The sequence below is a fragment of the Diorhabda sublineata genome, chromosome 2 (assembly GCF_026230105.1).
Source record: "Diorhabda sublineata isolate icDioSubl1.1 chromosome 2, icDioSubl1.1, whole genome shotgun sequence".
Taxonomy (NCBI): domain Eukaryota; kingdom Metazoa; phylum Arthropoda; class Insecta; order Coleoptera; family Chrysomelidae; genus Diorhabda; species Diorhabda sublineata.
The window spans coordinates 21,668,228-21,691,505 of NC_079475.1; the positions used below are offsets into that span (position 1 = coordinate 21,668,228).

The following is a 23,278-nucleotide window of genomic DNA, read 5'->3' on the forward strand; positions in this document are numbered from 1 at the left end:
TGTTATCCATAAATTTACCAATCAATATTAAACATCATTCACTAAAACTTATCCTTATCTAACCTATAAAAATTCAACGTCATTCATAATTTAATCAATCAAAAATTAATGACAATTCCTATTAATCAATATTTCTATCAACGTCAATTTGAATATTGAATTTTGAATTCTATGAATTTAAAATTTTTACAACCATTAATACTATCAAAAATCACCGAAAATCTTAATTACTTATTGTAAGTAAAATTTTATTATTGTTATACATTTATACATATTTCTATTATTGTATTTGACCATAATTTCAGTCCCTCACGATGAATACATAAGTATTCGAAGAAAGCTCGGAAAATATATTGAAGTTAGTCCACTTTGGTGTTTCCTTGCCACGTTCCCAATAAAAAACTACGTGTGAGTGCAAAAGTTTTAGATCTTTTTAATACCTACAACTTTGCCATTTAACTATTTTCCATAAGACTTGTAGTTTTAACGGAAATCGAGATAAACCGTTTTTTACCCTGAACAACTCACCCTCTTCCATTTCCCGACCTAAAATCGCCTGCAAATTATTTTTCTTTCCATTTTTATTATATTCTTCTTCTTTTCCAATGTGTTTCATCCTACTATTTTTTTATTCAGTTTTTATCATTTTTAAAGGCTACTATCCTGGTCTATTATAAACAAAGAACTTCATGAAGAATACAGCCCGATAAATAAAAATAAATTCACAGAAATCAATGATACAATAAAAAAATTATACTAACTAAAAGAATATACCAATAACCCTGGCGCGGTAAAGAAGAAACAAACAGGAAAAAAAGCTAAGAAATATGGCAATATTGTAATAATACAGGGTATTATTTATTTATCTTTCGAGGGATAAAACAAATACACACCCAAACTTCGAATACAAAAGAGCAGCTGTGTGTATTACAAAACCAAAAATCGATAAAAATTTAGGGGTCCCTTCTCATGTGGGCATAACAGGTAACAAAAAAAAAGTAGATAAACAGCTGCCTCAACAGAAAAATAGATCTAATAAACAAATAATTAGATCTCCATTAAAGAATTAATAGGGATCAATATGGAGTCTTCAATCAAAATTAGAGGATAGAACTGTAACAATTAATAGTTTTAAGCAGTGGTGGATTTACCAGCAGGCTGAGTAGGCTGTAAACTAGAGAGGCACATTTCGAGGGACGACAAATTTGATTTCATTTCACACGGAGAAGACGAGTTTTGATAAGATTTGGACAACGTTGCTGATCTTTATGAATCACTCCGTGAAATTTTCATAGCTGAACAAGAGAATTTTAAGTAGCTAGTTATGGTAATGGACCATCCTATTTTGCACAATAATAAAATGGTATTGCATCTGCCGCTTTGCAGTGTCCGCATTTTGTGCATTTAGTATATAAGCGTTGCGTGCACAATTTTGTAGAAGGTGAGCGTATAGAAAGAATATATTTGAGAAATGGAGAAAAAGACAACCAAAAAGAAAAATAAGATTTGATGAAGTACCTGATGAAGATATTGGAATGGCTGGAGATGATTACTTCAGAGTTAACACTCTGAACCGCCATTCGTTGTGGCACACAAAATGTTTTACGGAGAGAATTATATTTTCTTATATTCCTTATATACCTTACAACATGAAAATGCCGTGTCGCTTGAGCTAGTAAAGGCAAAAAAACCTTTTACTGATGGCAATTTAATTAAAAAGTGTAACGTTGAAATGGCCAAAGCTGAAGATTCTAAAATGGCGTAGAAATTTCAATCAGTGCCACTTCCACATCAAACCATACAAAGAAGGATAGTTGCTATGGGTGAGCAAGTAGAAAAGTCTATGCTTAGCCTAGTTAAAAAAAGCCTAATATTTGTGCGTACTACTTTTGACGATTTTATCAGTAAAGAGGAGTTATTTGATATCTGCCCTCTTTATGGAACGACTAAAGGAAAAGACATCTATGAGGCTGTGAAGAAAGCAGTTGATAGAATTGGAGGTTTCGATAAATGTTCAGCCATAGCAACAGACGGGGCCCCATCAATGACAGGTAAAAAAACTGGATTAGTGGGTCTGCTTCGAGAGAATGGTGTTACTTGTCCTGCAATCCATTGTATTATACATCAGGGAGCTTTATGTGGAAAATCAGTCAAGCAAAATCAAGTTTTTCAAACCGTGAGTAAGATTATAAATAAGATTAGAGGTGGAAATCGATCCCTTCTACACAGGCAACTTAGGCAGTTTTTAGTGGAAACAGAGGCTAAGTATGGAGACTTGCTAATGTACAACCATGTAAGGTGGCTGAGTGCAGGAAAGTGCATGGAACGGTTTTTTGCCATAAGGAAGGAAATCCCTGCATTCCTCAATGAATACGTTTTATCGGACACAACTGAACTGGAAAGAAAGCTTAAGGATCCAGAATTCCTCAGACAGTTAGCTTTTTTAACAGATCTGACTAATCATCTTAACAGTTTATACTTGAGTCTTCAAGGAAGAAACCAGACGGTTTCAGATTTAATCGGAAAAATAAACGAATTTCGCAATAAGCTGAGCGTGCTTAAACATGCTTTGGAAAAGAACAACCTGACATACTTCCCTAGCTGTCTGCAACTAACAGAAGAATTCAATAGTGAGGAAAATATTGAGTTTCCATGCTGCAGTTCACAAATTCAACAAGTTATTGATGAATTCAATACAAGATTTGAAGAAATCGAAAGTCTCAAAAGCAGTTTACTGCTTTATAATAATCCTTTTGGAGTAATCATTGGAGATCAACCACCCGACTTACAAATTGAGTTATGTGACCTTCAAGCTGACATGTTCCTAATCACCAGACAAGAAAGGGAACCTGAATTTTTCAAATTACTGTCTAAAGAGAAATTTCCAAATTTGCGAGATTTTGGACTGAAGATTACATCAATGTTCGGAAGCACATATACATGTGAAAGTGCCTTTTCCTCCATGAAGTACACTAAAAACCACAACAGAAGCAACCTCACCGATTCTTCCTTACGTCATCTCATGAGACTGTCTACAACTGAACTGGAGGTGGACATTTCCTCATTGGTGGATGAAGCCGATCGACCACAGTCTTCACATTATTCTCTTAGCTCTCAAAAAAAAAATATGTAAAAATTTTCCATTCATTTACAAAAACGTACTCGATGAGCAATAAAAGAAATAATACTCTTTTTTTGATTTAATTATTTTTATACCTTACATTATTTTGTTATTACTTTAACAAAATTATTATATGGCCCGCAACCACATCAAAGGTTTTAGTTTTGGCCATTGGTGCCTTGCAAGTTGGACACCCCTGTTGTAGATACTCATATCCGAATTAGCAAAATGGCAACAGGCTTATAACGAATTTATCGAGAAATTTTCAATTCTGGCAAAAGTGTTAGCATTGGTTCTAATGAAAGAAACTAGTTTCCTTAAAAAATGTAATCTAATGATTTATATACAGAATTTGTTCATCAATGTGTATATTTTCAAATCTATATTTCAAATTTTTAAAAAATATTTATCCAAACTTTGATATAGCCTTTGGTATTTCTCTGTATATACCAGCGACAAATTATTTAAGTGGAAGAAGCTTCCCTTGCTTGAAAAGAGTGAAGAACCATTAACAATGGCCTTTGAGTGAAGAAAAGCTAAATATACGATCATGTAATTAATAATTTTCCGAATTCAAAGGCTCCCAAAAATATATTTTAATGTTTTCATAATTGACCTCAAACTCTAATACCAACAAATATTGATTTTATTGTTGTTAAACTGTGAGTGAAATGAAAAATATGTTTCAAAGCTACTCGTTGAAGAATTTTTCTTTATTTTAAATGATGTCATCAATCATTTTTGCCATCAAAACAATCAGCGATCTTACATGAAAACAGAAATTCTCAAATTATAAAGTTGAAATTTTATTTGATAGAAAATGAAATTGAAATAAATGTGAACTAAGGTATCTAATTTCGAAGGTCAGGTTTTAAGATTCCAAATTCGGCGTCATCTGAACATTAGTCAAGACTAATATAATAAAATTAATCCAAAATTCACTAGTTTATCAATATACGAGACATATTTTTTAAATAAGTACCGTTTTGCGATTCCGCCGCCGCAACCCCAAGGTCGGCGTTCCGCACATGAGCGTTGGTTACCTACATCTCTTGTCTACGCACTGACGCCATTACAGTCTGATTCTTCATTGTGTACGTTGTTTACTGAGTGTTTAAGATGCCTCCGACAATCGTGAGTCCCGCCGATTGTGAAGTATGGGCTGATAAACGATTTCTTAGTGCTAAAGGCATAAAACCAATCGATATTCATCGTGAGATCTGTGAAGTGGGTAATGGAATGGTAAAGAAATGGGTGAGAGCATTTAACGGAGTGGGCGTCCTTCGGTCGTTAATAAAGATTTTGTGCAGAAAGTGGACGAAAAGGTGAGAGAAAACAGACGCTTTACAATTTCATCATTGTGCGACTACTTCCTGTTTTGTATCGCATTGTGACCGAGAACTTGAAATACCGGAAACTGTGTTCATGTTGGGTTCCAAAAATGTTGACGGATTTGCACAAAACCCAACGTTTAGGCAGTGCATTGACTTTCCTTGAGAGGTACCACAATGAAGGTGAAGATTATTTAGTCCAAATTGTTACTGGTGACGAAACATAGGTGGCCTAGGTCACACCAGAATCGAAACAACAATCCATGGAATGACGACATTCATCATCATCCAAAAAAGTGAAGCTTAAACAAACAATTTCTGCCCGGAAAATCATGTGCACAGTTTTTTGGGACAGAAAAGGAGTATTGCTAGTGGAGTTTCGGCCTCGTAATGAGACAATCAATGCAGCGTCTTATTGTGAGACATTGAACAATCTGCGTCGTGCAATCAAGAGCAAAAGACGTGGCAAGTTGAGTAAGGCTATCGTTTCGCTACATGACAATGCCCGTCCACATATGACTAATCGGACCAACGATCTCTTCAAATCTTTTCAATGGGAAACTCTAGATCATCCTCCCTACAGCCCTGATCTGGCGCCCAGCGACTACCATTTGTTCCTGCACTTGAAGAAACACCTGGGCGGTCAGCGATAATGAAGTCAAAACAGTTGTGATACAATGGTTAACAAGTCGGGCGGCAGAATTTTATGAGGATATTCAAAAACTGGTGCCACGTTATGACAAGTGCCTCAATATTCACGGAAATTATGTAGAAAAGAAGATTAAGGTACAGGCTGTCATGTAAAAATAAAATTATTGCGATATCTTTGCACTTCTTTTTTTAATTCCAAAACGGTACTTACTTAAAGAATATGTCTCGTAATTGAATTCAAATTGTCTTTTTGATATAAAGAAACCAAGTAACCGGGAGCATCTAATAAGTAATTTTTGTTATAAAAATCATTTCGAAAATAATAAGTATGACATAAGAAAATAGACCGCATAGATTGAAATTGCTGTAACTTTAGAATATGTGCATTTTAAATATTCTAAATATTTTCCAGCTTCTGTTCGCTCTCGAACAACTACTTCTTGAAATATTTCTGAGAGGTTTGAGCTTTATGTGACCTATACAACAGGAAATTTTTAAGACTTCTTCTCGTTCATAATCTGACGTTTACTCTCATGCCCGCTCCAGACTCTCATGAGGCGCCTCCTAGAGGACACAAGACTTAACAAGCGAAGGCGACAGGAGTGCTAGACGTACCCAATCCCAATTTAATGAGTTTCGACTATTTCAAAATGGACGTGATTCAAGTGAATGCGTTAACTACTTTGTGCGTCTACCTATTATGTCTTGCGTTTATAGCAAAAGGCGATGTACTACCTAGGTAGATATATTTAGTCTTAACCGCGCGTCATTCACTTTATTCTTATCCTTGTGATGACGATTTATTTAGTCCGAACGATTGGTTATATTTGGTATAATTTCATGCACTCAACTTCAACTCTCACCCGAAAAACCGATACAAAGCAAAGCTTATGTGCAAAAGGACCTTCTAAACGCTCTTAGTTTAGTTTAAACTTCTGTTTATCGTCTACTGTTTCCTCTGAAACAACCAATATCTGGAGATTGATTTGTATGTGATGGTACAAATACGAATAGGTATTTTAAACTCTCTTATAGTTGATTATCTCCTGATTACTCTCACATAAAAACTTGGAATGTTTCTGGGGGATTATGAGCTTGATTCATGCAATATTTTTTACACCGGTAATGCTGAACGTATTTACCGGGTTTTTGAGTGTTTATAATATTTTGTTTAGCTCAGCAGCTATAGAGTTGACTTAACTGTTATTATTTTCTTTTAAAATATTGTACTTTCTATTATGAGATCATAATAACATAGCTACATGCAAAAACAATAATCGAAGTACCGAAGAAAGAGGTATTGAATACTTTGGTTGAAAAAAAAGTCTTAGCGAAGCAGTGCATAGGAGCCTGTCGTCGAGAGGATAAAATTAATTTAAAATATGGTACATAAATGTCGTAAATTACAAAATAAGGCACACAATTCCTATTTTTGTCCAATAATCAGAGTTATTTTATGTTATTGTCGATTCACTTGTAGAATTTTAAACAAAAACGGTTTCAGTCTGGTTGGAAATATCTAGATACAGTACCTCTTATTTAGTGTAATTTACTTCAGCGCGTGTTTTCTTCCAATCATTTCGAAGAGAATACCTAGTCCCGTATAATGCAAAATATATAGGATTAAAAAACATTGTTTATTTAACTTTATACGATTCGCGCAAAGAAATAAATAAAATATATCTATAATATATCAGTAATAATATTATTGAATTGAATAATTCCATAATTTTGTTAATGATATTTTAAATAGTCTCTTATTTCACGGAACAGGTAGGAAATTATATTCCTTATAAAGCCAGTACCACACGATGCGTCCAATGCTTCCAATATTGTGCGCTGATATGATTGCGTATGTTATTCCACGAATGTTTTGCTTCCATTGTTGGCATTGGAACGTTGGTCATGGAAAGTCGTTTTTTTTACCCTTGCTAAAGAAATACCCAACATTGGAATGAAGTTCAAACCAAGACTTGCTGTCCTCTTGCATGTGAATGCTACGTGTTTTGTATGAAAAAGCAAAGTTGCCAGTTTCATCCAGTTTATTTTGAAAAAATTTATATCTATTGCATGCTGTTCATCACTTTTTTGTTACTTTTTAATTCCTCTAATATGTTTAGGTGAGGTTCGAGCTCTCGTCCAATGTTCGACCAACGTTGTACACATCGTGTAGGTACAGCCTGTACTGTCCAATTTTCAGCCGTACGTTGAAACGCGAATGTTGGTGAAAACTTTAGATGCATCATTTAGTACCGATTAAACCGCCCGCGGCCTTCAGATCGGGAAATTTAACTGATAAATTCAATAAACATATAAATCATACATAGTTTATAGACGTGTCTTTGTATCAAATATAACTTTTGGAATCAAAATAAAACTTTATAATAGGTTTATATTATACTTCACATTTTGATTGCAACGTAACGTCACATTGTGGGAGAAAAATCGAACGTGCCTACGCATATGCCACCGGTGTACTCAGTACTCAGTAGGAATATTTTATACTCTCTTATCGTTTATCATCTCCTGGTTATTCGTATATAAGTTTTGGAATGTTTTGGGGGGATTTTGAGCTTGATCATCGACTGAATAGGAACAGTTTGAACTCTCTTATCGATTATCGTCTCCTGTTTACTCTCACACAAATTTTGAAATGTTTCTGGGGGAGGATATTGAGCTTCTCATTTGGGACTTAATAGGATCATCATTTCCCATCTTGTTTAGTTTATCACCTCCTCCTGCTCTCACAGAATCATTGAATTTATTGTTTCGATTCGAGTTAGACTTTCCTATATACTTAATTGAGTATTTTGAACTTTATTTTGAGTTTATTTCCTATTCACTCTTAGCAACTTTTATGATGTTTCTGGGAGACTTTCAGCTTGATATATTCTCAATAGGAATATTTTAACTCTTGTATCGTTTATCATCTCCTGGTTCCTCTTTCACAAGTTTTGGAACGTTTTTGGGGGATTTTGAACTTGATAATGCACTCAGTAGGACTTACTCTTTATTACCTCCGGTTTATTCTCACAGAAATTATGGAATGTTTCTAGGGGATTTTGAGCTTGATACTTTATACTGTACTCAGTAGGAATATTTTATACTCTCTTATCGTTTATCACCTCCTGGTTATTCGTATATAAGTCTTGGAATGTTTTGGGGGGATTTTGAGCTTGATCATCGACTGAATAGGAATAGTTTGAACTCTCTTATCTATTATCGTCTCCTGTTTACTCTCACACAAATTTTGAAATGTTTCTGGAGGAGGATATTGAGCTTCTCATATGGAACTTAATAGGATCATCATTTCCCAACTTGTTTAATTTATCACCTCCTCCTGCTCTCATAGAATCATTGAATTTATTGTTTCGATTCGAGTTAGACTTTCCTATATACTTAATTGAGTATTTTAAACTTTATTTTGAGTTCATTTCCTATTCACTCTTAGCAACTTTTATGATGTTTCTGGGAGACTTTCAGCTTGATATATTCTCAATAGGAACATTTTAACTCTTGTATCGTTTCTCATCTCCTGTTTATTATCACATAATCATTGATTTATTTCTGTGGGATTGACTCGCTCTTGCATTAGTGAATGTGGTTTTTGAAATGTTACTTTTCATTATGAATTAATCGAACACTTTCAAAAATCTTCTCAGTAATATCTATTTATAATAGATTGTTAACAATATTATTTAAAAATACTATCCATTATAATATATAATTCCGTCTCTCATTGTATAATAAGACATTTTCAAGGTCGGATCTAAAAACAAACTTCGAGTGCATTTGTACCAAACTAGATTCTTTAAAAACTATTTCTTAAATTCCAAGACAACAATCCTAGGCAACCATTTCAATAATAAAAAACATAATAGTCATATTTATTTTAAAAATTATATTTGTGTCATATACAGGATATTTTTAATGAAAAATCATGATTGTTTAACTATCTGAATTATATTTATATTCATCTATCATTATATTCGTCACATGCAGCGTTGCCGCATCGATGCTCTAAGATTTCTCGTGAAATATACATTGAGTTCTATTTATAACGATATCGAAATTTGACGCTAACTTATGAAATAAATTTTTTGGAAATAAATAATGAGAAAACATTCTTCTAATCACTTAGATTATAACAAAACTATCGTTTTTAACCTGTAATCATATAAAGTTGCGTTTGAATTTTGCTTTAAAGGGATTCCTGTGAACGCTTTTGGTATGTGCTCGAATTATATTTTTTTCAATACTTCGGGAACCCAATAATAATTGGAATGGCGTTACCATAAGAGGATCTTCTGTAGTATATATTTTTTCACGACTCATTACCAGTTCAGTGATGTCTGTGATATCGAAGTGGCTTATTCTGTTCATCTGTAGTCTGTAGATTTTTTGCTAGCGCCATTTTGTCCTTATTTCGCCTTTTATGATGCTAAGTTTAAGTAAAATTTTTATTTATACCCAATAAAGTACGCCTGAAATTGCTTTAATGCTGGAAACAGCTTACAAAGATGACACTATGGGAAAACTTAATTGTACGAATAGTTTGTGCGGCTTAAAAACTGGGACAAACTGGAGGCCACAAACCATCGAGTGATCATTGATCAACTGTCTATAAGTGATGGGTTATCTTAGGTTTCTTGTCATGTAATGGGTTGCTGTTTGTTCCTTGTACTTTGACTGAACAGAAAGAACATCGAGTTGAAATATGTCGTGGTTTGAAAGAACGGCATGGAGATTATCCAGATTTTCTGTCATGATCTATTACTAGTGATAAGTCATGGTGCTATGGATATAATTTAGAATCAAAGCAACAGTCAAGTCTATGGAAGATATCATAGTCCCAAAAAATGCTATCAAGTCAAATTAAACGGAGAAACAATACTGATTTGCTTTTTTCATAAAAAGAGTGTAGTTCATGCAGAGTTGGTCAAAGGTGTAATTTGGAAATGTTTGGTGTTTCTTAGGAGTTATTTTAGTTCAACAGTTTTTAGCTAAAAATGTCCAGGTTGCTTTTCTGACTTTTCCTTATTTCCAGGTATAAAAATAGCTATAAAAGGGGTTCATAGTTTTGTAAAACATTTGAGATTAAGTATTTTTTTTAATAATTTCGGTTACTTTTGGTTTTTCTCTCGTATCTCTTATTTCAGCCCTTTGGGATTAAACCATGGTATAGTCACCACTGATTTAAATTTTATGTAAAAAAACTTAAAGGAGAAATGAGACGCCCTAAATGTGTAACTCTAATCTTCCTTATTTTTATGTATGTTTCCATATTCTGGAAAATAATAGTCTTGTTGGATTATAAATTATTATTATCATTGACCAGATGTTCTGGTCAATTTAAAAACCACTACTCCTCTCCATACCAACTATAATATTCATAATCCTAATATTTTTACTAGTAGATTAAACCATAACATCCATAATCTACGTTACGTAAAATATAAGAAATTCAAATTACTATTTATTTTTTATTGTGTTCGTTTACTTAGTTCAAAATCCTTATAAACATAAAAAGATACCAAGTCTGACAACATCAAATTTAAAATTAAATTATCCATGAATTTATCCCCTCTCTTCCAAAGTATGCAGTAATGGCGGTGGCGCCGCAGTCGTGACGAACTTGGTAGTTCGTGTTTGTCATTCGTTGGAGTGGTGAAAATTGTACAAAACAATAATAAATAAGACGAAGTTGTAGTGTTCGTACTTAAGATTATTATTATATGTGATAATCAGTGATTACGTGTATTATATATTCGTAAATTATTTACTAGGTGTGTGTATTTATCGGGGCTATTATGAGGATTTGACAGCTTAAGATTACAACTTGTAGTCAGTAGTAGAAAGTAAGTGCATATATGTGAATAACCAGCAAACCTAAATTCTAAAAAAAGTTTCACGTTATTCTCATTTGATTTCTAATTTTATTTTTTACTGCAACGTAATATTTACCATAAAAATAAGTTATAAAGGCACACCCTTCGAGAAAATGTAAATACCAACATAAACAATCGTATTTCATCTTGATGCAATACTCAACAAATACATTAAATACACCAAGTAATTTATGTGAATGGGACAGTCATTTTAGAAAAAATGGCTTTCCGTTTAAACCATATAAACATATGTTGTTTATCAAATTTTATATTTTAATTCAAATGACTTGAAATAATATTTGTTTATATAAATATGTAGTGTGATATACTCTATGAACATATTGTAATATCTGTTATAGCAAGAATAATATTTTGGCACAAGAAACACTTTTATATTCAATTATTGATATATTCAGAATCTCCAAGAATTACATGGATGCATTCAAATAACTACATAACAATTAATTTGACCACTTCTTTTGGTGATTCTCTACACAATTCATCTTTTAATGAGAAAACAAGAAGTAATTATTAGGTCGAGGCTATAAAACTCATGTGTCTTATTCAAATTGATTCCCTGTTTTGAAGTAAATCTTCCCAATTTTTGACAAATTAACAGTCTTATATAATCTTGTGTAGAAGCATATATTGTTAGTCATAGTGGAATTTCATCCCACTATCTAATACATTTTCCATTCTCACCTCACCTTTTTTTCTTGACATGGTATTCATTCACCTTCAATATAATGTCCTACCAATTTCCTGTATTGGTGTCGGTTGGTACATGTTCATTTCCTTTGGTGGTTGAAGTATATAATGTAATGATTTTTAAGTTCAATTTGAAAATGAGATACAATATAATATATGAATTGGGCTAAATATGGTGATTCGTAGTTTTTATGGGTTTCGAATAGCTTTGCAAACAAATATATCCATCCAATTCTCAGTTAACAATGTACACTTCCTTTTTATATCTCCATTTTCATTTATCTGAGGTCAGAATAAGCTTCTTATTAATTCTAAAGACCTGCGAATATGATTTAAAAGATTTTTCTGTACTTGCCACACTCTGTACAAAGTTTGTGCTATATTAGAAAGATTGAAGAACAGACTCTCCTTTCTTCTAATATCTATTATGATTGTTATTCTATGTACCTAATCTATGGTTTAGTGGTTTCCTTCAAATAAAAAGTGATGGTAGGGTATGCTCTCCTTCCTCGATTGTTGTATTTAATGATCTAATGGAATTATTTGAATAGTTTTAAAGTTACAAATAAGTGAGAATGGTTAGTAACAACACACTTGACAATTGTTTTCCTATATGTTCTACCACTACTTTTGTATCAAGTATTTCTATATTCGAATATCAATAATATTTTCATATTAAATAAAATATCTATGTTGCCAGCATTACTTTATAAAAATTTATGTTTACTGCTGCCTTTATGTCATCGCTATCAACTATCTTTTATTCAATGTTAGATATTAATCTAGCGAACATAATAATTGATTGCTATGGGTTGCTAATCATTGAACATATAGAAGTAGAATATTTGGTCCAAGATCTCTGAGCATCTTTTACTGAGACAAGTGTTGAATAGTTATCTATGAGGTAATATAGATGGTTTCTACTGCAATGTATAGGTTCTCTAAACTGGTGTTTAATCATATTTACTATGTAGAGATGAATTGATATACAGTGGAAATGATAGAAATGAAAGAGAAATTAATAAAGAACCAGCAAAATCGAAATAAAAATTCGAGTACTCACCTTATATCAGGCCAATGCAATGGAACAAATCTATTGTGAATCAAGAGGAATATAAAAAAGCAGGAAAGACTCAAATGAGATAGTTAGATGACAAGAATATAAAGTGGCTCAGGTAGGCCTTCGGAGGTTAGAGGTAAGGATAACAATCTGTGTATATGAACAAGTGTCAGTGAAATTATCAATATTGAACTATAATATATAATTTTTCAACTTTGAATATTCTACAATTGTTACATTCATATTACACCCTTTGTCTGGGAAAATTTTGAATTGCTGGACACTTTTTCAACTTTTCCCTTATATGAGATACTACTCGTTACCTCTACCCTCCATAGGTAGGCATAAGTCAAAAGATGTTCTAGAGAAACCGTGAATGGATAGAGAACAAATTTTGAGATGTGTTTAGCATTTGGTTTCAGTAGCTAACATGTTTGTAGTATTTGGGTGTTTAATATATGAATATATCCAGTTCAATTTTGTATGTTATCTAACCAAATGAAACTTAAATATTTTCTGATGAAATTTTTTATGTTGATTATCCAGCTCAATATATTCTTATTCAAAATATCATTTAGTTTTAATATGTAGTAGTTTTATCTAAAGTAAATGTAAGGTACTATTTCTATTGGCACTAGTTTATTAACAATATGTAGTTACTCAATTTCTGGAACTAACTTGATACATTTTGTTGGCGCTTGGCCATCTTCTAATCATTGGATGTCTCAACTTTATGATGATCATAGTATAATTAGTAGTTTTGTGATAAGATAAAATTATTTTTGACCTACAAGGATCTGTTTGATGAATTTATTTTCCGGCTAGGTTTTATTGTTTAGTTATTTTGTCAGTACAATTATTAGTTAGGTATATACCTATTGAAGAATGTTTATATATATAGTAGATTCATTTTTTTAACCTTTCTTATTGGGTTAACAACTCTATGGTATTGTTGTATAGATAACTGACTGTTTTTGTTTGTTAAGGCTTAGCTTAGATCTTGATTATTTTCCGATTTTATCTTTTGAAGATTTAGTTTATAGCTAACAATAAAACGATTATTCTGTGGACCTTAACAATAATTGACTTTTATCATTAATGTCAAATAATTTTGTCATATTTTTTTTTGTAGGTATTATCGGGTAATCTATTGTCGTTAAAGCTTATTTATTTACAATTTTCTCTACTGTTGATTGTGTATGAAAATTATAGCGATACTGTTTATCTTTTATTACAGCCCGATTAAAATTACAATATCTCAACGTGCGGGTGCGGTTATGAGATAATCGATAAAAATGAGGAGGTAGAAAAAAGTGGAAAATGAGTGGAAATCCCGTAGGAGGGTTGCTGCAACAGCAACAACCCAATGTAATGACTCAACTAAAACGTCAAAAACTGACGAACTGTAGAGACAGCGTGCCCTCTGTCCATGGAAGACCCACGACTTCCCTTAGTATCAAAACAAGACTCAGCAATCATCAGAGAAATTTGAGCCTCGATTTTAGGTAAGTTTTTCTACTTGGAAATATTAATCTATCATTAAAATAAACGCTCTTTCACTATTATATAACAAATATTTGAAAAAGTAGACTTATTTTCTATAAAGTGTTAAAGACTGCAGAATGTATCTAGAATTATGTGGCAGGAACGTGGCAATATACTGGTCTTCATTGTAGCACCGGCACAATGAGAATTGTTTGTAGTTGGCCAATGTTAACACTAGAATATATTTTTTTTTCTATAACAAGTAAAAAAAGCAGTAGAATTCATTTTATTTAAAGAAACAACAGTGGACGTGGCGAAATGTAATCGCGACGAGGAAGTAAAGTTTCATAAGCCCCAAACAACTAAGTTCATCGAAACGGTATTCCCAGAACCTCAACCGTGTTTCACGAGTGTCAATGCTTATGCAATGAAATTAGCTGTAGGTCGAACGGTTACAGTCTTTTCTGTATCAAATTGTTGCTAAGATACCGACAACAGTGTGCCTGTTAGGACCAAAAAATGTTGAATGAAAACCACAAAATTAAACGGATAGCGTCAATTCTATTATTTCCCAAATGGTGTAAGAAGGGGGTAAACAATTTCTTGATTACTGTTACTCGTTAGAACTTTATTTTCGAAAGTACGAGGAAAATTGACAACCTAAATAGTTATGATGATCAAAACTGTCATTATTCGTCATGGTTTATGAGAAAAAGCGCCAACAGATCGTGGACAGAAGTAAAAAAAACACGGTGGATCAGTACGGTTACGTCAGATTAGCTCTGCTAAATTAGTTGATAAATTTGCGTCTCGCTCAATATCTTCCATATTCGTATTGCCACTTTCAGATAAGTATTTTCAGAATAATATTAACGTAACTTTTCCTCGGTGTCTTTGATTGTTTTTCCACGTAAATAATAATATTTAATTAACAATAAAAGAAGTAAATTTTGAGATATGACATCAGAAATATGGCTGAGATTAATAATTTAATAATCGTAGCGAAGGTATTATCAATCAATTATTAAGTAAATAAATTAAAATATTGTATTGTTGCATAGAACAAATCTAAAGTGTAAGTAAACTTTTTATTTGAAGAGCATACTTACTTACAGTTTGGTAAACAATCAGAACAATTAATCTAGATCACCTATGTATTTATTTTTCAATTAAAAGTTTTACCATCATGAATCCATTATTTATAAGGCCATTGAACGATTCGATGATCCGACTTTTTATGTGTAAAACGAGGAAAATATTAGAAAAGAATCTTGCAGAGAAAAAAATTGATACAGGAATAGTAACAATTATGAATTTTTTTAGATTCCTATTTAAAGAAAATATTTTGATTGTTTACAAGGATACCAAAACAAAAAAGAATTTAAAGTCGATTTTTCACTAAACAAAATACAAACTTGATTCGTGTGTAGAATAAAACAAAATTGGAATTGTTTACAAACTTTTTCGAAACTGGCGTGTTGGAATTTTTTATTTCGAATCTAGTCCGAAAGTGTTAAATCTAAAGGTTTCGAACCTTTATAAAATTGGCTGGCACATGTAAAAAGAATGGAGTAAACATTTATCGTAAATCAGGGGCTATTTAGGTGCGAAAATCAATAATCAGGAGTATTTAAAGTTTTTGAAAAATTCAAAAAAAGGGTTTATTAAGTGCATCTGATTCTTTTCAAAAAGTATTCCATATTCAACATCAAAATTCCTTGAATGATTTTTGTCTTTATGACCTCACCAGAAGTGGTGGATCTTGATGGTGGTGCTTGTTCCATTATCAATGATCGATTCCATTTTTATTTTGTTCCTTAACTCATAATTTCGGTTAGGTTAGGTTGGTCTGCCAGCTTTTGGTATTCCACCGAGCATACTCTGATGGTCTAAGCAATAATCCATTCAAACAGGATTTAAGTCTTCATTACGTGCAACAGATTTCTGTCAAGAAAAATTTTATATCCAATTTTTAATCTTCAAAAATTCCCTCAATGCCTTTTGTTTCTATGAGCTTTCTACAATATCAAAATCGATTTTAAATAAGATTTGATCTTGAAATATACACAAGTATCATTAAGGTCTACCACTTCTAGTACATTGAAAAAATAGTCATTCAAGGAATTTTTGATGGTTAGAAGTTGAATGGAAATTTTTTTAACAGAGAGAGTGCAAGAGATTGTCTTGCACTTAATGAACACTAAAATCATGTTTAATTGGATTATTGCTGAGACCATTAATGAGAGTATGCTCGGTAAAATATCAAAAGCTGGCAGACCTAAACCTAAACTAAATAAATTATGAGTTAATGAACAAAATAAGAATGAAATCGATTTTACAAACGATTATCTATATTGGAACAAGCCATCCAAGAAATTTTTGACGGTTAAATGTTGAAAAATGGAAAATTTTTGACAAGAACTTGTTGCACTTCACTCTTTTGTGAAACAAAGAGCACAAAATTATTTTGATTTAAATAGGTATCGCCAAGTTTGAAAGACCTATAAATGCACCTAATATATTATTTGGGCACCTAAAAATCTTTCAATTACGATTTTTAGTCTCTTTTTATGACTTGGGTCAGCCAATTTTATAGAGGTACTTAGGTCTCGACGTATTTTGACACGTTTGGTGAAAACATCGTGTTGGGTTTTTTTGTTGTCAACCGATCGTTTTGCTTGTTTGTATAAGTACGAATTTGTATTAAATTAGTAGGTTTGTTTTAAAATACTGAATAAATTCATTACATATATTAGTCCGGTTAAATTAGACACGCTAGATTTAAAAAAAAATAATACCAAACCTGAAATTGGTACAATCCGTCCGATGCTTTTTTTTCAATTAGAAAAATTATAAATCATGAAAAATTCTTTTTTAAAAATAGCAACTAGACAATTTGCAAAAATTGTTTCGTAATATATACACTTCGTCCCAACACCCTTAAGGTATTTATTGTCTTTGGCGCGCTATTTTTTTATGTAACTTTCTTGGAAGCCCTATTTTACGATTTTTTCTTTTTAATATTCAATATAAAAGAATAATACTATTGTGAATGATGAAAGCCGTGTGATTTCGATAAATTATGGAATTAGTCTCATTCATAATCGTATAATAGTTTTGCTTCCTCTTGTTTCTGTTCTTTCTCTTCTTTATGTGTACACGTAAAATTCACAACAATGGATTTGATGTCTCTTCGGTGATATATGATTCCTATCCTGATATCTATTCAATATTAAACCACAACTCTCCTTGACAAACAGTACATGCTAGTGTATAATCCAACTTTTCTGTAGCCGAATTTATTATTAAATCCCTTTTACAATTGTAAAAAATTCTGTTCAAGATGTTATGTAAAGTCTAGACTGGTCTTTGTTTGAAATGAATGGAACTAAGGGTATTAAATGAATGACCATCTGAAAAACAGCGTTGAAAATATTATTTTATACTACATACTACACGAAAAGTTAGGATGGGTTAAAATAACATAATATTTAACAATGTTTTGATTGTGGGTATTTGTTTAATACAGTTATGCACTCGCCCTATGATATAGACCGTTCTAACATGTTATCGAAACTAACTGCTATTTTTTTATATTTATTTTTTGTGATCTGTTTACTGTACTTTTTTGTTATCCGTTTTTATAGAGACAATTTCTAGAAAGGCATAACTGTTTACTGTTGGCATTCTAGAAATTTCATGAAACGGAAAGATCTAGAATGAGATTTTAATACATAAAGCGGAAAGGTTAGCAGGCAGATTTACATACTCAAGTACGGATTCAAACGGACAGATTTCTTGCCAAACTTACACTAATGATTTTTCAGTAAACTAGTACCCAAAACTCTAGATAAGGAAAAGTGGGGATATTTGGGATATGAGAGGTTTGGTATGTCATGATATAATTTTGCAACGTTAGCTGCATTTCGTTGATTTCTCTCCAAAACAACAATCTCACCTTAATTGTGTGTATGAGTTTCAGTTGAAATTTGACTAAGGCTATCCAAAACAAGTGAATTATTCTGATTTTCCAATACAGTATTTCATTTCATTTATCAAACAAGGTAAATATTAAGTGTTTATTTATAAAACCATTATTTCAGATTTATTTTTATAATTGTAATTGTTGGATAACTTTTTATTTTATGATTTTAGAATGAATATTAAATTAACTTACACTTTAGGGATGTTTAAGACGATGTTAAGAAGGAGAAAACAATGCAACGGAAAAAATTGAAGCAAGGCTGTTGAAAAGACAAAAAAGCTCAGCACACAAACAAAAAAAGTCGGCAGAAATAGAGTGCTCATTATAAAGTTTTACAGAAATTTTGTTAGAAGAGTGTATTGAAATTTTTTAGATAACTGAGATTAAAGTACAGTATAATCTCACTTCGATAGATCGGCACGTCCAATAATCCGGCACCCTTTGCCCACGCCTCCTTCACCCCTCTATACCTGTGCGCTTTGGTCACTTCGACGTCGACTAGCAGTCTAACCTCAAAACTTATCACGTGCACGTGCTAACGTATTTGTTTTTATAGTTAAAAATGTCAAATAAACGCAAACACAAAACACTAGATTTGAATGATAAAATGGAGATTTTAAAAAAGATAGATAGTGGACAAAATATGTACAAATTGGCAAAAGAATATGGTGTTGGGCGTGCTACTATACACGATCTTAAGAAGAAAAGGCAAAAGATAGTAGACCACGTTAAGACAATGGAATCAGGGCCAGGAAAGCGTAAAACACTAAAAGTTGGCGATTGTCCAAAGATGGAAAACGCTCTTTACTTATGGTTCATACAGCGGCGTTCTAAACACACTCTTATATCTGGAGAAATTCTGAAGGCCAAAGCAATCGAATTCTATAAAAAAAATTACCCAAAAAGATGATTTTCGTGCGAGCGATGGATGGCAGGATAAATTTAAAAAACGATTTGGTGTCCGTCTATTAATCATATCGGGTGAAAAATTATCGAGCAACGAATCTGCAATACAGCCTTTTATCGAGCATTTTAAAAACAAAGTAGAAGAACTGGGTCTTCTTCCTGACCAAATCTATAACGCGGACGATAGTGGTCTGTTCTGGAGACTGTTGCCCAATAAAACGTTCGTATCTGCTGAAGAAGCAAGTGCACCAGGTCGCAAAGCGAGTAAAGATAGAATCACATTCGTGCCGTGTTCAAATGCTAGTGGAACACACAAATTTGATTTGTTAGTGATTGGCAAAGCAAAAAATTCCCAGAGCTTTCAAGAACATTTGTCTGCCAGTCTGCTACAAGAATCAAATTAAAAGTTGGGTCACGAGAGAGGTATTTAGCGAATGGTTTCATAAAGACTTTATCCCAGAAGTCAAGAAGTTTATGAAAAGGTCAAACTTGCCCATAAAAGCTTTACTCGTACTTGACAATGCTCCAGGCCACCCAAATGAACAAGAACTTAAATCAAGTGATGGGAATATCCAAGCCATCTTCCTACCACCAAACTGCACAACTTTACTGCAGCCGATGGATCAAAATGTTATCCAAAAAATAAAGTCTATGTATAAAAATAATTTTCTGATCCATATTATATCTCAGGATGGTGATGTAACGAAGAGCCTTAAAGGATTGAATTTGAAGGATGTTATATTCTCTCTCGCTCATGCTTGGAAGTCTGTTTCTCCTAACTTAATCCAATCTTCATGGAAAAAGTTGTGCCCTACTATGAATGATGTATCAGAAACAGAAGAAACAAATGAATGGGATACTGAGGATAATGTGCCTATTGCCGATTGGGTTCAAAATCTATCAGAAAAAGGATTGGAGACAAGTGAAGAAAATTTGAATTCTTGGTTTGAAGGAATCGAAGAAGCAGAGGAAATTATGACTGATGAAGAAATTGTGAATGTGAAGCAGTACAAGAAGAAAGCTCTGTAGAAAAATTGGAGCCACCAACTACTGCAACTGCTGTAAGAGTTAAACCAGATGATGCATTGATTTGTTTCAATACCTGCATAACATGGGCAGAAGAAAACGGCATATCTGCCAAAGATATTATAATTCTTCGCAACATGCGCGAAAAGGTTTTTAAGCAAGGACTACAAGTTGCACAAAAGTAGACCTCAATTAAGGATTATTTCAAATTTAGTTAATTACATATGTACTTACATGTTAATTTAAAACATTACATACATTTATTCTCTCTATGAAATGCTTTATTTTATTTATTACCTATGACTTTTTCTGTACAACCCAGTAATCCGAACATTCCAATAATCCGGCACCCTCCGGTTTTCAATAGTGCCGGATTACTGAGATTACACTGTATATTTATATTAACAATGTGAAAATATAAATTTTTATATTTATTTTTTAACTTAAAATTTATAAATAAAACATTATAAAGTAGAAGAATGATTTTTTCACTGACATTGTTTCATTGATATGAAAAAATGAAAAGGTAAAAGTGTGTTAATCATCCCCAGCCTGCTTGTAAGTATAGGCAGATGGCAGAATATGAATAACTCCCTGAAAATCGATATTTTATCCGATTATGCTGTGAAACTAGTATTTTTTCGCATTCGACATTCATTTCTATGTGAAAAGCTCTGTAACAATTCAATTGTTCACCCCATTTGGCAACAACCGTTATTTGTTAATTATCACTTGCTTTTAAACAGTCACGTCTTTCTAATCTAAGGGCGAAATTTTTAGTTGCATTCAAATATATTTTAAATTTGAATATCGAAAAAATGTGCAGCTGAACACCGTATATTTTCACAAAAATGTACATAAAAATAGCAGCTTGAGTCGGAAACATCCTGAATTATTAAGTAGCCCTCGTATTTGTAAATCATGTGTGGGAGGGCGTTGTGAATTGTTAGCATTCTTCATCAATGACACGTTTTTGTTTAGTAATAGTTTTCTTAAATAGAGTCAATTAGTCCAATTAAATTCAACTATCCCTTGTTATAATTTAGTTTGATTGGAATTTATGAAAGAATTCTTTTTATCAACCAGACATGAATGAAGTATCATATACCGGAAGCTCCTACTGGGTACTACGAGATAGTGGTGACTACTAGTCATAAACGTAACGTTATTGTTTGAAGAACAATTTGATATTGTCTAGGGTATTTAGGTAGAGAAAACTAAATAATTAGGATTTTTTGTTTGGTGAAGGCAAACTTATTATAATATATATAACTAGTTTTTAGGTATCGCCAGAACGTTTTGTATTTATTTACACCAGAAGATGAATGTTTTTCGAAAATATAACAAAGCTGATAATAGTTTTATACAAAATATTTAGTTGAAAATCAACTATTGTGTCATCAGTCCATACTAATTTTAACTATATATTAATTTTCTTTGAATCCGAAAAAATCTAATAGAATTCCTCATATATTCCTCATTTTTTAAAACTCTTTGACGGAACAGGGGGATTTCCCAATAAAAACCATTCCATTTGATATCATTCCATGAAAGTGAGGCTCAAATTATTCCACTCTAACCAGTTTTGATTACGTTTGAAGGTATCCGAACCTTCGTTTGAATTTTTAATGCAAACGAGCTTTTAATTAGCATCAAGCAATCGCGATACTCTCCTTGCTAATATCTTTTTCATACGTAATCTCTCAGGCAAAATATTGAGTATCCGTAAGGTTAAAATATTTATTTTATTAACTAACTTACCTCTTCTTATTCGGCGATTCGCACAAAGAAACTGGTTTTATCAAGCAGTTGTGAAGCAGTGACAGTAAATGAGGGCTCTGAACATTCAATATCATCATTGCTCATTTTACTACTTTCAAAAACAGAGAAACACTCACAAATTTAATCATTTCATGGGATGGGGCACTTTTAGGATACTCTATAAACGTTACTTTTCTTCGGTTTTTCCGATTATTTTCCCATGTGAAAAATAATGTTTAATTAACTTTCACAATTATTTTCCCCCGTAGATATTTATCCAACAAATTACTCTACCGTCAAAGCGCTTTCGTATTAACAAATCCGCTTTTTTTATTCGTTTAAAACATTGGAATTCTTCTATTTGGCAACATCCAAGTATTTTGTGTAGTGTTATTACACCATTTTTCATTTATTATTCAATTTATTAATGCCATTATTCTAATTCGGAACGCTTTGTTTTGTGTAAGTTATTTTATAGATGTACCTACTTAATTGTCCTTCCTTCCGGATTGATCTATATTAAAATTTCTTATTGAGATATTTTTCTAAATATTTTCCTGCATCAAAATTAGTATCACTTCAAAAATTTTCCATTAATATTGGTATATTAGCCTTTTCTACAATATGTTTTCTTCTAAAGATTGTTTCTTCCGTATCTTCCGCCTAGTGGTGTAATCATAATCCACCCTTAAACTACTGTTTAAGACTGTATTTTGAACAAATTTCACTATATAATAGCAATGGAATGGGAACGGTTTAGTTAGCCTATTTAACTGCGACATGTTTAACTACTTATTTTTACTTGAAATTTGTAATAGTAATGGTTAGCACATGCATATATGGTTTTAAATGGAAGAAGAAAGCTTACATATCTGCAAGTTGCGTGCAGCGATTGTTTAATGATGATCAAAAGCTCGCTAGCATAAACAATTCGATGATTCTTCGGACGATTTCCAACATAATTCAAGTAAATTTTTCTATCTATATTTCACACCAGATGAAAATTGTAGAAACCAATATACCCCAGAAACAATGGACTCCGATTATTGTGCTGTCAATCAAGCAGACACCATTTTTAAGGTGCGTCATCTTTATTTATAGAAGGTAATCACGTTGATTTCAGGCACAGGCAAGAAGTTTCATTTGTACGAGAAATAGCTTTAGTAAAAAAACATAAATTATATAAATAGGAAAAGAATTGCGATCGGTTTGGATTGATTGAAAGAAATATATAGAGGTTTGAGTAAATCACAGTAAATGTACAATAAAATTCAAATAATAAATTTAGCATATTTGAGGTAGCATAATTGAATGTGATTAGGAAAAAAATGTCTATTGATGTCTAATCTGATAACT

General features: G+C 32.3%; 2 protein-coding genes across 2 annotated transcripts in view; both read left to right on the forward strand.

Moving 5' to 3' along the window:
* The first annotated feature begins 1,819 nt into the window (after positions 1–1,819).
* LOC130440629 (general transcription factor II-I repeat domain-containing protein 2A-like) lies at positions 1,820–3,133 on the forward strand. The gene has a single exon (XM_056773888.1). It carries the CDS (start codon positions 1,820–1,822, stop codon positions 3,131–3,133), a length of 1,314 nt encoding a protein of 437 aa, XP_056629866.1.
* A 7,572-nt stretch (positions 3,134–10,705) lies between these two features.
* The window catches only part of LOC130452603 (phosphatidylinositol 4-kinase beta), a 75,376-nt gene continuing 62,803 nt past the window's right edge, over positions 10,706–23,278 (forward strand). Inside the window, exons 1-2 of the mRNA XM_056791940.1 lie at positions 10,706–10,961; positions 13,997–14,264. Of these exons, the coding sequence (XP_056647918.1) occupies positions 14,080–14,264 (185 nt within the window). The 5' untranslated portion in view covers positions 10,706–10,961; positions 13,997–14,079. The remainder of the gene's footprint in view (positions 10,962–13,996; positions 14,265–23,278) is intronic.

Excerpts from the sequence above, each read along its gene's own strand:
- LOC130440629 (XM_056773888.1), top strand. The coding sequence starts at position 1,820 with ATGGGTGAGCAAGTAGAAAAGTCTATGCTTAGCCTAGTTAAAAAAAGC.